The 14,503-nt window shown below is 41.2% G+C and overlaps 1 protein-coding gene across 3 annotated transcripts in view; it reads right to left on the bottom strand.

Moving 5' to 3' along the window:
• vps9d1 (VPS9 domain containing 1) overlaps positions 1–12,665 on the bottom strand; it is a 50,768-nt gene extending 38,103 nt beyond the window's left edge. The window contains exons 1-6 of one of the 3 annotated variants that reach the window (XM_085165435.1): positions 12,468–12,663; positions 10,565–10,637; positions 5,390–5,587; positions 5,054–5,225; positions 4,735–4,846; positions 735–797 (exon numbers count right to left, since the gene is read on the bottom strand). In XM_085165435.1, coding sequence (XP_085021561.1) covers positions 735–797; positions 4,735–4,846; positions 5,054–5,225; positions 5,390–5,587; positions 10,565–10,637; positions 12,468–12,560 — 711 coding nt within the window. In that variant the 5' untranslated portion in view covers positions 12,561–12,663. Of the gene's footprint in view, positions 1–734; positions 798–4,734; positions 4,847–5,053; positions 5,226–5,389; positions 5,588–10,564; positions 10,638–12,467 lie in introns of all 3 variants that reach the window. The other 2 variants (XM_085165433.1, XM_085165434.1) reach the window with 2 other exon arrangements.
• Between the last annotated feature and the right edge of the window lie 1,838 nt (positions 12,666–14,503).

Raw genomic sequence — 14,503 nt, forward strand, 5'->3', positions numbered from 1 at the left:
AGCTTGCAAAGAAAAGCGTCTGGACTTCTTTAAGTTAAGTTAACTTAAAGAAGTCCAGACGCTTTTCTTTGCAAGCTCCTTTGACTACAACTTTCAATAAACTTTGTCAAAGCATATTTAATATCTAATCACAATAATAATAATAACAACACTGACAAAAAACACTCAAATCACCTTACACAACACAGAGTTTGGCTCAGCAAGTTAGTTTGCTATTGTGTGATTTTGGTGTTTTGCAGTGTTAGTGTGGATCCAAACTATCCACAGCACTGAAGCCACACCGTGACTGGAATCTAAAAGTACTGTTTATGCCAGTGGAGTGGGTGATTCTGCAAAGAGTGATTTCTTTCTTAGTGTGTTGTTTCCACAACTAACTCTGCAATTTAAAAAAAGGACCGCTTAAGTCAGAGAGCATAAGATTTAGGATACATCAAACAACAATAAAAGCAAAGCTTATTCAGCTAAAGGATGAACGTAAAAAAAAGCAAAAATCAACATTCCTAAATCAGAAATCCGATGTTTAATGTCCTTTTCCGCTTTAACCATTCCCTCTTCTCCTGGCCCAATTCCCAGAAATGCACCACCTACTTCATTGGCATTTGAACATAATGCAAGCATCAAGGCGGGGATTGTTGCTCAAAATTAATACACATCTTTGTTTTTTGCATTTGGATTGCTACTAACCTTAAAGCCCCATGCAGTAAATCCAACTGTTTACCATATTCAAAGGATACAGCATCCTGCCTGGCTTTGGCTATGATGAGGTTCTCCATCATCTGCCGCTGGAGAGAGAGTGTCTGAATGGGGAAAATGGAGAGGAGGCTATTTACTTATTACTTTACTTCACTGTATGCATCTGTTCAATAAAATGAGATCTAATCTTGGACTCTACTAAAATAGCTGAACATAAATCAAAGTTCAAAATATTCCCCTGGGCCTTAATGCAGCCTTTCCTCTATTTGAGAAAAAAAATGATAGCAACCATTGATGAATCTTTCTGTAAACAAAACACACAACCGTGACTCACACATACCTTAAACGCAGATTTCTAAGTACTAGGAAAATAAAGGTTTTTCCTGCATCGACTCAGAAATGTGGAGGCACATATGGGCCAACAGGGGACAAAATCCACACCAGAAATGTCAATGACACTGCCAACCACCACTTAAACTACAGGAGGCATCATCCACACAACATGAAAGTAAAGTAATTGTTGGTGATACCAACACAAACTGGTTCCCTCCACTCCAAGTGTGCAGCCACAAAACTCTTACTTTACTACATATCATGTTGTGGTTCTGTATTAAAAGGATATCTCCTAATTTACATGTTTTGTAATAGCAGTTACATTAAAAACTATTTAAGACACCCCACGCAGTTTTATTCTGTAAATAAACGTTAAATATACTGGGAATCCCTGATGTGCATTTTAAAGTGCAAACCTTAAAAATACTTCACCTTCAGCATTTTCAGTTTATTTATATTGACTTAATTATTATACTGTGCATACTGTGAATTTTAAAACACAATGGCCTAATTATTTGCCACGTCAGTGTCATTAAAAGCTCGTAGGGGGGACGTGTCAGTGGCGTTAATTGGCTAACAAAATTAGCCATTATGACTTTACCTTTACAAGCGCCTTTAGTTTCCTCCAGAAAACACGAAGCTCCGCAGACTGTCGAAACATATTCCGCACCTAATTGACGAGTTAACGTTACTTTAAAAACCTACAGCTCAAAATAAAAAGGATCTCTACAGAAAAAGAAGTGTTAGCCTACAACCGAGCCAATTAAGAAGCTAACCAGATGTAAGCTAAACTTGGCGGCATTTTGCTTACCATTATTTATTATATATTTTTTTAATGTAGCGAGTTTCCCACTAAAATTATAAAAACCGACGAGAGAAAGTTCTGCTTTGTAGCTCACACGTTACCCGGCTAAAATAAAACGCTCTCAGGTAGCCTGCTCCCTCCGCCCGTCACACTCACCATTAACAGCAGCGGAACCGCGAACCGGAAGACCAGAATACAAAATAAAAGCACAGGTAGCGCGCTTTACTCCACCAGAGTTTCATTATTTTGATTACCATCGCAGAAAACGATTCAGTACTTAAACTGAGGTCAAAGTTTGTGACATTAAATACATATTAAATACAACTATTAGGCGAATAACAGAAGAAACTGAGGATATTTTATTCTAAATCAATAGCACTTAATCAATGTTTACCACATCTCTGTAGTAGAATTTCATTATTTGCATTTGTATGATAAATGTCCCTAGATCTTAGATTAATATAAACCACTTGTAGATGTCAGTATCCACAAACCAGGTGGTGCAGCACAGAGAGGCTTTGATTAAGTATCTACACCCCTTTGTAATTCATATTTCATGCATTTTATCATTCCTGTTCATATTTCTATTTACCAACTTATTTGAAGCATTAACTTTAATTTCAATGATCACCAAAATGTAAAAACTATTGGTAGTAATATATCCAACTTAAAAAAAAAAAAAAAAACACGTGCACATTCGAGCCCCGCCCATCAGCTGCTGAAAACTTCTGTCTGCAAGGGGCAGCCAATCAGAAGAAAGCCTTAAAAAGAAATGAGCTAAATCTAAGTTTTAGACAAAACAAATGAGAATAACAGGTCCTTTTAAAGAAGATTCAAAGTGTATGAGACTAATGTCTACCAGGCAGTCAAAGAAAGTTTAATTTACAAATGCAAAGGCAGAAAAACATTTTACTGACAGGGTGGGAGACCACAGTCAGGGAAAAAGTGTGTCAAATTTCTGTTTAGGCTGAGCAGAGACAAAAAAGAAAGAGCAATCACATAAACACTGTTTTCCCACAACCGTTCCCACACTCACTAATACACGTCGTTTAAGGATTTACATTTTGGCTGCTGCCTGAGCTTTTGTTTGGAGCTGCTGAAATACATGATGTAATGGAGCATTATGAATGTGAAGAGTAATCCTGGGAAAACAGTGCGATGGTGAGTGAGTCTGGCACTGCGAGGAAACTTGACTCGGCTAGCTGCGTTTAGTTCGCATAACCGAAATAAACACTATTTTTGTGCAACATTAAACTTTTATTTTGATAAATTCTTTCTTTGCCTCATTTACAGGTAACAAATCAAATCACACACAAAAGTAAAATGTGAATATTTGTGTTCTTATCTTTAAATTAAATTAACTTTGAATGTACTTTCACAGCATGCTCATATGTTAATGTTAAATACTTAAAAAGCACCACTCTAATGCTGTGTGCCATCAGCTCTGACCTGTATGTATGTAGTATGTTAGGGTGCAGCACCCTGCTGAAGAGCCCATTGCTGATGAGGGCCTTACATTAAGGGGGAGGAGTTTAGTAAGGGGGAATACATTGAAGTAGCAACAACATGAAGGTGAGTTTTTGAGATTTACACTGAGCCCTGAACTGGTTCTGGTTCATTATTGAAACTTTGGCTTTTCTCTCATTGATGCACACTATAGACAACTGTGAGCAATGCACTTACCAAGAGCTAATCCATCTAAAACACGCCCAGCCTGATACTGGTGACAGTGACGATGTCAGGAAAGACGGACCAATCCTGAGCACTGAATATGTCACCTGCACCGTCCGTCAAGCACAGGCCATCTTTTCAGTAGGAGAGGAAACACTCAGAACCACAAAGTGAAACTAATTAGAATAAAAACCGTTTGTCTTCCCTTTTATCAAAATATAATCTTCACTGTTATTATAAGGAAGTGACTTGGTAAATATGCTAGCATAAAATGAAGGTTTTACAGTTTAAAAAGTTATATTAAGATTGATATAAAATTCATTAAAATTCTATTTATTTTTAACTTTGTTGAAGCACATTTATGAATCGCTTCCTGTTTTGTTCTGGAAGTGAAGGTTTCAATATGTGAAATATAGAAGTCCGCATGAAAGTGTAAAACCTGTATATGTTCCTCAGCATCAACAGTATCTTCACATAATCGTGACACTGCCATCAACCCGAGCTTAATAAAAACACAACAACAACACAATTTTACGTTTTTAGATATCGTCACATGCTGGGCTCTGGCCTCCCTCTCACACTTCAGTTAAACTTTACTGTTGCCCAAATTTGAAATGTTTTCAATAAACTTTACCTAACAATTTTAGACCCTTTTCCAAAAAAGCCCCCTTTGTTTCATTTGTGCCACACACATGCAAATTGAGTGTGCTGTGGTCATTTAGTGACAGGGAACAACAAACTTCAGCGAGTACGAGAGACAGAAAGTAGCAATCAGAGTGCGACCATTATCATTAAGTTATGTCTATGATAACTCACGGCAGCCTTGTGGCTTTAGAGGGGGAAAAAAGACTAAGTGTGATTGAATATCCAGGCAAATTGGACCAAATATGTATACACATGCTGCAAAACTGGAAGGAATAATATCAATAATTGAATCCCTTCTTTCAGGTGAAACTCTAAAAACCAGTGGGATGTTTGGACCGACTCTTCCTCAGGAAGTTTGTCCTGAATCATCTACCTGTTATATTCCACATGCAAAATAAAGGTGCAAACAAAAAAATACTGTTAAACATTTTTTATACATCACTAAAATAAAAAATGTAACATTTTTGGAAATCGTTTTAACAGAAGTTGTCACGTCTTTACATTTTTAAACAAACTTGTGCTCAAACAAGGACGACAAAGTAGCGTATGTGACAACAGACCGAGACGAGTTCATTTCCCAAACTTACCAAAGATGTCTTCTGGTAGGCTTGACCAGGTGCGAGTCTCGCCAGGCGAGCTTCGTAATTAGCTTTCAGCTTCTGGTTCAAACGTGAGGCTTCTTCGATGGGTGTCAGCTCCCTGCAGCGCACAAACGCATAAACAAACAATACATGACTCACGGCGTCAATTTAGATAACAAATCGACTGCAACACGTTTGCTGTTTCACTTGAAAACACGGTGCTTTTACAGGAATCCAGAGCAACTACTAAGTCTGTTCTTCTTTGTTTGTCCAGCTAATATCACTGGAGCAATATTTCCTCTCCTTGATGAAAACCAGGCTTTACTTTTTGCTCGTGTCCTGCGACGCTTCTGCTTGCAGTTTGTGGAAGACTTCGGGAGGCAGGAAAGGTGAGGGCTCCTCGGCTTCGTCTGACGACGGCCTGCTGCGACCGCTCACTCTGGGACTCGAGGATTTATGGTCTGTGGCCACAGGAGCACCACCCGCAGGTACTGTGACTGCAGTCAAACAGAGACCAAGAGCTCAGGCTAAAGACACAATGAGATGACGTAACACTGAGCAGCAGGTCACATCTGACTTGTGACTCCTGGCTCCAACTTAGCAGTGACTAACCAGTGTGTTTGTAGAAGAGATGCTTCTGATTGGAGGAGAACGTACTCACCAGTGTCTGCAGTGTGAGAGGCAGGGACGACCGCAGTCTGATGGGGCTCTGGTAGGCCAGGTGAACCCGAAGAGAAAGCAGAAGCTGACAGGTCGGGGGGCTCGGTGCTCTTCCCTACAAATGACTTGGCTCGCTCCAGACACTGCTCAGCTAGGGTCAACATCCGAGCCACTTCCACGGACACGATCTCCTTTTCCACTGAGGCCAGAAAGACACATATCACGCCATGAGATGGGATTAATCTCTCTACTATACACAGGTCGTCTCATGGCATGAGAAAGCTGATTGAATTTCACAAATGGTTGATTAGTTCAAGCCTTGATCGGAATGATTAACAGTGTTGGAACAAGAGGATTACTGAGTAGCAACTAGGGATGCAACGATACCAATTCTTTCAAACCGATACGATACCGATACTTGGATCTGAGTACTTGCTGATACAGAGTACAAAAACCGATACTTCTACCACACACACACACACACACAAATGCAATTAATTGGAAGACAGGTTTTATTATATTCTCTGCCGATAAAAAATAAAATCTTAATAAAAATGACCACAAAAAAATTTCAAGTGAAAAATAAGCACTTCTGTTAAATTATTGCAGAGTCTCCACATTGTAATTTAACAAAATATCACTGAACTATTGGCACTGTCTCGAGCTTTCAGAATAATAAATAAACACTTCTGTTTGGAATAAAATAAATACAAATTAGGTTTGAGAATAAAATTAACTTTTAAATTGTTGCAGAGTGTCCATATTGTAAACAAACAAACAAAATAACGAAAATATTCGGCATTGACGAACGAACTCCCCATCTGCCCGTGGATCATCAGTCGACTGTGCCGTTAAACAGAGGACTGACATCACGCACACACTGCTTGTCTTTACCTCTTCAGAAAGTTTTGGCACCATTATCGCAATTTCATATCGCAGCTCGATATTGCCAGAGCAATAAAATGAGTCAGAGCCTCTGTTATTTTAACTGCCCGTGGATTTTCTCTTGACATTTTTCATCGCTTTTCCAAAACCTGAGTTAAAGTTGGCTGTTCCACACTGCTGACATTTTGTTTAGCCTAGCTACAGCAGCCTCCAGTTTCTCTTTTTTTATCTGGAGCTGCCAGTCTCACTCGCCTAACCCTGTGCCTGTTTAGCGCGGGATGTCCCCCTAGTGGCCAATCTAAAAAACTACAACAGAAATGACAAGCCACCCTCTGATTAATGAAATAAGTTGGTATCGGTTCATGGTATCGGTTAACTTTCACGAGTATGAGTACACACGCATTTTACAGTATCGGCACCGATACCCGATACCAGTATCGGTATCGGTGCATCCCTAGTAGCAACCCTTGATTGGTCCGGGTCACAAATCCATCGAGTCCAACACGCTCACATTCAGGTGGTACCCTTATGGCTTGCAGATAACACTGCTTTTTGATTGATCAAAGCAGCCACACAAACAGGTTATGGTGCCATGATTGCTGGTACACTGAGGCTACATCCACACGTACACGGGTGTTTTTGAAAACGGAGATTTTCCATTTTCTTTCTTTTTAAAAATCCCGTCCACACAGCAGTTTGCAAAAATATCTCCGTCCACATGTAAATGCCAAAAACGCAGTCAAACGTTGTCAAGAACGTGCCAAATCCTAGCCGTGCAGAAATGTTGGCCAGTCTAGAAGCCTGGGAGGGAAAGAGCAAACAGGTTTTATGCAAACCTTCAGGACTTCTGAAAAGCTTTGTGTTTTTCTGGAAAGGCAGCTAATTTTGTGTTACTTTTCAAGTACTTTCATCATTTCAAATGTTAATAACCAGAAACAGGATTTCGGCTGGTGTAGACTCACAACTCAGAAATGAACTACATGCATACAGCATGCATAAATTTTAATTAAATTTTTTGTTAATTTATTCAAAACTGACGACGCCTCTGCCTTTCTGAATGGATGGACAGTAACTGCATGTGTAACAGCAACAGTTTTTTGTCTCATTGTAGAAATTCATCTCATGTAAACAATAAGTGCGTCACGTCAAACAAGGTGCGCACCTTTGAGGTTGCGTGAGTAAATCTCAGTTTTCTGCGTCCACGTGTAAACACAGAGTTTTTCGAGAATCTCTACCCTGGCAGGAGTTTTTAAAAATCTCAGTTTTCAGTGGACGAAAGGTGCAAACGCACAGAAAAATCTGCGTTTGCAAAAACACCCGCGTGCGTGTGGACGTAGCCTGAGATGATGAACACATGAGCCTATCTGCCTCATAAAAACAATCAGCTTTAAACCCACAGATGTTAAACCGAGTAGAGCTTTGGTAACTGTGGCGGCCACAGGATATGATAACCAACAGACTCCATATAAAAGATTCAATTATTGGCCATTTTCACGTTGTACGTTTTTGGGCTGTAGCCCTATAGTCCCCTATTAAATCTGGACTATCGCACAGCGATGAAACTGCTCGGATGTATCCATGAACAGTGTTGGGACTAACGCGTTATTAAGTAACGCGTTACAGTAACTACGTTATTATTGTGGTAACGAGCACGGTAACTAGTTATTATGCCAAAATCAGGAACGCGTTAGTCGTTACTGGGATTTAGATAGGGTCGTTACTCGTTACTTCGTGTGGTGGCTATCGCGGAGCTTCCACAGATTCTGTAACATTAGCAAGTGGTGGAGGCAGCAGGTGGATGAAGGAAAGGGGAGGCAGGAGGAAAAGAGACCCGAGGCGGCCGCCAGTCCAAGTGTGAACTGAACTTCAGGTAAGAAGTTATGACCTGCAGTCTATCTGGGTCAGATATAAACCAAGTTTAGGTGGAGTTTATTTTCATTATTCTGACTTTTTCCGTACTGCGTACTAGCTAGCATGACGGAGTTTCTATACAGCTGGGTGGGTGCTATGAAGTTAATGATGTTGAACTTTATTTTGTTAAGTTATTAGAGTTGCCAACCGTCCCGTCTGGTATTCAGAGAAAATATTACGCGTTTCTTATTGAGGTGAAAAGGAACAGTTTGTCCCGTAATTCAGCTACAATGAAAAAGACACAAAGCTGGAGTTATTCTGTGTCTTTGCTGCACAGCTGCCTCTTCTTCTTTCATTCCCCTCCCTCTCCTGTTTCTACTTCAATCATGAAAACAGATCAATGATCAGCTGATCGGCTCTCTTGTTTGTTTATCGCCCACTTTGCGCCAGAAAGAGGAAACCAGCCAATGTCACGTTAAACAACAGCAGCACGTTTAAGCTTGATCAGCTGTTGTTAGAATTTATTTAATATTAATTTCTAGTATCAGCTGATGTTTGCTGGAGCCACAGCTGTAAAGCTGCTGGTCATGGTGTCGGTTTGGTTATCTGGTGAGAGGGAAACATGAAACCAGGAGATGTCCTTACTGAATCATCAGAGCTGAACAGGTGATGGAGAAACAGGTTTACCTTTTAGGTGACATGGATGAGTTGAAGGGAAGTTATGAACTGTTTCTGAGAGACAGATAACCCCAGGATCCTTTTTTAGGTAGCTGACAGCTGGTAACTGTGCAGGTGCGGATCTAGCAAAGTTTTGCCAGGGGGGCCAGGTAGGGCATTAACAGGGAGAGGTGGGCACAAAGAAATACTTTTCTTTCTTATTCTCATTTAAAATGTCTAGCTTTTAAAAAATAATTATCTGAATCTTACAACAAACGATTGATAGATTGATACATATATACCATCAAACAGTGAACATCACTGTCACAACAGCGTTTGTTTTCATTCAAAGGCTTTATGATTTTTCCTATAATGGTGGGCAGGCAGCACGGTGGCACGGTGGTTAGCACTGTTGCCGCACAGCAAGAAGGTCCTGAGTTCAATTCCATCATCAGGCCGGGGTCTTTCTGTGTGGAGTTTGCATGTTCTCCCCGTGTTTGCGTGGGTTCCCTCCGGGTACTCCGGCTTCCTCCCACCGTCCAAAGACATGCAGCTTGTGGGGATAGGTTAATTGGATAATCCAAATTGCCACTAGGTGTGAATGTGCGAGTGAATGTGAGCACGAATGGTTGTCTGTCCCTCTGTGTTGGCCCTGCGACAGACTGGCGACCTGTCCAGGGTGTACCCCGCCTCTCGCCCTATGACAGCTGGGATAGGCTCCAGCGCCCCCCGCGACCCTGAAAAGGATAAGCGGAAGTGAATGGATGGATGGTGGGCCGGTCTCTAGTCAAAACGCCCGGTCCAATTTTTTGTCCCAGTCCAGCCCTGTATGCAGCTCATCTGCAGTCTGGTGTTACCTACATCTTCCTACTCAGAAGGCAGAATTTCAGAGTTCTGAGTACAATCAAAGCACCACGACTGCAGTTTTTGTGTTGGATGTAAAAGGCGCACATGACGCTGTGACGTAGGCTAGAATCATGGCGGCAGTCAACGACAGTCCAGGCGTGGGATTTCTCTCGTGGAAATATGCACATTATCTTTTCCTTTCTATTGGTAGGTGGCACAGTGCACTTGTGGCAAGTAAGCAAGCTAGAAGACTGGCAAAGTTATGGAAGCAACACATTAACAAGAGAATTCTGAGTAAAACCAAAGTTACTTTCCCTAGTAACTAGTTACTTTGAAAGTAACGAGTAACTTGAAGTAACTGAGTTACTTTTGATAGAAGTAACTAGTAATGTAACTAAGTTACTATTTTAAAGTAACTTACCCAACACTGTCCATGAATAACAAATGCTGAAACATTTTTGTTCCATTTTTGAGCGTCAAAGACGTAGAAACAGTTACATTTCATACTCTGAATGAGCTGCCACTTTTACATGTCGTGCGCCTTACGAGTCCACTGCTATACAAACATTTTAAAGAGTTCTGAAATGCGGGACTGCAGGAATTCTTTGATAATAACAAACAGCACTGATTTTTGGATCAGGAAGTGAGCAATGCTTTTTCCTGCTCTGAAGTTGTGGCCTGACTCACTCGAGGAAGCATTGCTCCAGGAACTGCAGCTTTCGGTACGTCTGTATTGTCAGAGGTTGTTTCTCGTAAAGTATTAAAGGAACAGAGGAAACGGTCAGGAGTAGTTCTGCTTGTAAACTGGTTCATGCTCCGTGTTCAGTGTCTGCTTTAACAAGCACTGGACTGTTCGCACACTAACAGGTAAACTGAGCAGAGACTTTATACCATTATGCTCCTTCATCATCAGTCACACATTTCCTTCAGCTCTTACTCTGTGAAACAGCTTCCTCCAAAAGTGCGTGTGATATGTAGTTGATGGTCCGGAGGTATTCACAGTAAGCTTCCTGCAGACAGACCACAAACAGGCCATCAGTTGTTATAAGTACACAGGCTACTGATAGCCTCACACACTGGCATGCATCGCATTAACACATTAGTTGCAGTTTTTAGTCCCTCCAACTTTGATAAAGAAAGAGTTTTGTAACTCAGGAAAGCAGTTCAGCTTTGGACTCAAAAATGGTTACGTGTGGTGCTGAGGATAGTCTGTTTTTAGAGGAAACATAGTTGCACTTTAACTAGTACAAAGGATGTCCTGGGTCTAAATTCACACCGAGACAGAGACAGACAGGTGACAGTGCCTACAGATTAGGTCACTGCCAGCTATGGTCACCTCAACCCAACCAATCAAAACCTATAAACAACAGCATTTATTTTGTTCTGCCGATAGAAAAATATATCACATGCACACAAACAGACTCCAAGGAAAATATTTGATTCTGTGCAGAGCCCTCAAACTCGCAGGCTTCCTGTAAAGGACCCGAGTTTGAGAACATCACCATAGAGGAAAATACATACGCTGATCAATCACAACTATAAACACTGACAGGTGAAGTGAATAACACTGATTATCTCTTCATCAAAGAACGTGTTAGTGGGTGGGATATATCACAGAGCAAGTGAACATTTTGTCCTTAAAGGTCACGTTAGAAGCAGGAAAAATGGGCAAATGTGAAGATTTGAGTGAAGGGCCAAATTGTGACCCAGAGCAGCTCTCTGATTTTTAAAATTTAAAAACAAATAAGCTGTTGTGGGGTGTTCCTGGTCTGCAGGGATCGGGGGACAGTATCTATCAAAGTGGTCCAAGGAAGGAACAGCGACAGGGTGATGGGTGGCCAAGGCTCACTGATGCATGCGTGAGTGACAGCTGGCCTGTTCTGCTGGGAAACCTTGGATCCACGTGGATGTTACTTTGACAGGTACTGCCTACATGAGCATGGTTGCAGATCATGTAGACCAGGGATGGGGAATGCCAGGCCTCAAGGGTCGGTGTCCTGCAGGTTTTAGATGTGTCCTTGATCCAACACAGCTGATTCAAATAGCTAAATGACCTCCTCAACATGTCTTGAGGTTTTCTAGAGGCCTGGTAATGAACTAATCATTTGATTCAGGTGTGTTGACCCAGGGTGAGATCTAAAACCTGCAGGACACTGGTCCTTGAGGCCTGGAGTTGGACTCCCCTGCTGTAGCTTCTTTCAGCAGGATAATGCGCCCTGTCACAAAGCAGAAACTGTTCAGCAATGATTTGGAGCAAAACAACGAGTTTAAAGTGTTGACTTGAGATGGGAGCATCTGTGAAATGTGAACAAACGAGGCTGATCCACGGAGGTCCCACTGAAGAGCTTACAGGACTTAAAAGATCTGTTGTAAACATCTTGGTGCAGACACCAGAGTGCAGACCACCTTCAGGGTCTCCTCGACGGGTCAGGGGGACACACGCAGGTGGTCACAGTGTGATGGGAAAATGAAAAAGAATCCACAGAAGAGTGTTTGTTTCCTCTGCATATTTTAGCTCGACGTGTTTTGAATAACACGAGTGAAAATGGCAGGTTTGTCTCTGTTTTTAGACGCAAATATTCTTTATTATAACGCATCGTAAACACTGCTATGCGTGTAAAATAAACTTGATGACAATGCAGCAAAAACACTGAGGTGAGTCTCCGGATAGCAGTGAATAAATATCGTTATTAATTAAAGGTAGTTTTGCATGTACAGAATAACGAGCAGGTTAACGTTATGTGGCTAACCACTGACAGCCTCCGCCCCCTCCCTCTGTTTACATCCCCACCCGCCGCTTCCTGTCCGCTTCGTGCTGTCGGCCCCCGGGGCTCACTGACCTTGTGTCTGTTCCCTCCGTCCAGCTGTATTGCTGCTTTGGCCATTTTCATGGCATTTTGTAGTGGTTTCGCTCCGCTGTCAACTTGAGCCATGGTTACCCTGGTGCCCCTTCTTCGTTTTACGTTGGTTCCGCCTCTTCTTCCTCGTTTTTACTGCGTAGGCTACACAGCGCCCTCTACCGCTTCAGACTGTTTATGCACAGTTCAGTGTTAGTGTTATCTAGTGAGACCAGGACATAGTTCCTGGTGTTCAAGGCTATGCACGAATGTGTCCTTCTGCATCAGACAAACAGTCTGCAGAAGGACGCAGTTTTCTTCTTCCGGCTCCCTTTAGGGGTCGCCACAGTGCATCATCTGCTTTCATCTTACCCCAGCATCCTCCTCTGTCACACCAGCCCTCTGCATGTTCACCTTCACTACTTCCATGAACCTTTCTGAGGTCTTCCTCTTTTCCTCCTGCCTCTCAGCTCCATCTTCATCATCTTTTGCCCAGTATATCAACTCTCCCTCCTCTGCACGTGTGTAAACCATCTCAGCCTCGGGCCTCTGACTTTGTCTCTTCAAACTGCTCAGCCTGAGCTGTCCCTCTGATGTATTCGTTTCTAATCCTCTCCATCCTCGTCACTCTCGATGAGAATCTAATGGTCTTCAGTTCTCCCACCTCCAGTAAACCCGACATCAGAGCAGGTCTCACTACCATCCTGCAAACCTTCTCTTTCACTCTTGCTGCTAGCCTTCTGTCACACATCACCCCTGACTCTGTAAACGATATGGGATGTGGGGATCTGGTTCTTTTAGTGTAATGCTTTTTTTTTCAGTTTATGCAGTGTATTTATATTTGACAGAAACACTCATTATTTAGTCAAAGTCTAATATTTTAAACCGAGGTCCCTTGTCTTTGTCTGAGGCCTTGAACAAAAATGTGTCTATAACTTGCCACCGCAGAGTGAGCTGTTCGCATATTTTGACCTCAGCTTCCCTTTGGACAATAAAAATTACACTGAGATGCTATAAAAAAATTGCTCATAGTTACATGCCTGACCCTACATGCCTTTAACTGTCTTATCATGCGGTTATTATAATATTATTACAATAAAAAATATAGCACAGTAACTTATAATTGCTAGCTCATAATTGCTGTTTGTAAGTAAATGATATCACATATAATAATTATTGTTGATGCTTGTAAGATGTAATACACCTCAGTGTAAAACAGAGTTTTTATATTTTGGCTTATCTACACATTAAACTTCATTCTGCTCGATAAAGTGTTTTAAACATAAACTGTGGTGATTTTATTGCTTTACGCCATAAAATAAACCCATCGTCCCCATATGAGAACATGCGTTTAAAAAGAATTCCTTTTTTTGTGCTTATCGGGTTAGACTAAACCAAAAAGCATTTAGAAATTAGAATTGCATGCCAAACGAGAGCTTGGGTGCATTGCTTGGTTTGGGTTTTTGAATAGGAAAAACATAAAAAGCAAACTGAAACCATGTGGGGTGCAGTCATGTAAAAACAAAAAGCACAGCAGATGTTTTCATCGTATTGAAACAAGCAAACATTTGAGCCTCTTTAAAACAGAAACTACTTGTTTGATTTACTTGAACACCACCAAAAACACCAAAAACCTGTCAGGTGTTAAAATTCTGAGTAAACGTAAGAACACCTCTGAAACTGCTGTAGGCTCTTTAGCATGCAGGCTCAGATATCAGTTTCTGAAAATGCTGACCACTCTTCCAAAAACAACTTTTATGAGGCGGATTAGAAACAGGATTGAAACCTGGGGTTTGAAATATCAGGTACAGCGAATGTAATTAGACAAAAATTACATCATGAAATGAAAACAAAAGTTACATTAAAACATGAAGTTGGTGTCATAAAATCAGTTTAATCCAAAAGTGAAATTATAAATGTAAAAAAAATACAACAAGCAATTTTAAAATAAGAGAACCACCAAGAAACAAGCACAGACGTGAGGAATTAATACGATGACAAATTGTATTAAATACAAAATGACATTAAAATCTGAACTT

The sequence above is a fragment of the Neolamprologus multifasciatus genome, chromosome 7 (assembly GCF_963576455.1).
Source record: "Neolamprologus multifasciatus chromosome 7, fNeoMul1.2, whole genome shotgun sequence".
Lineage (NCBI taxonomy): Eukaryota > Metazoa > Chordata > Actinopteri > Cichliformes > Cichlidae > Neolamprologus > Neolamprologus multifasciatus.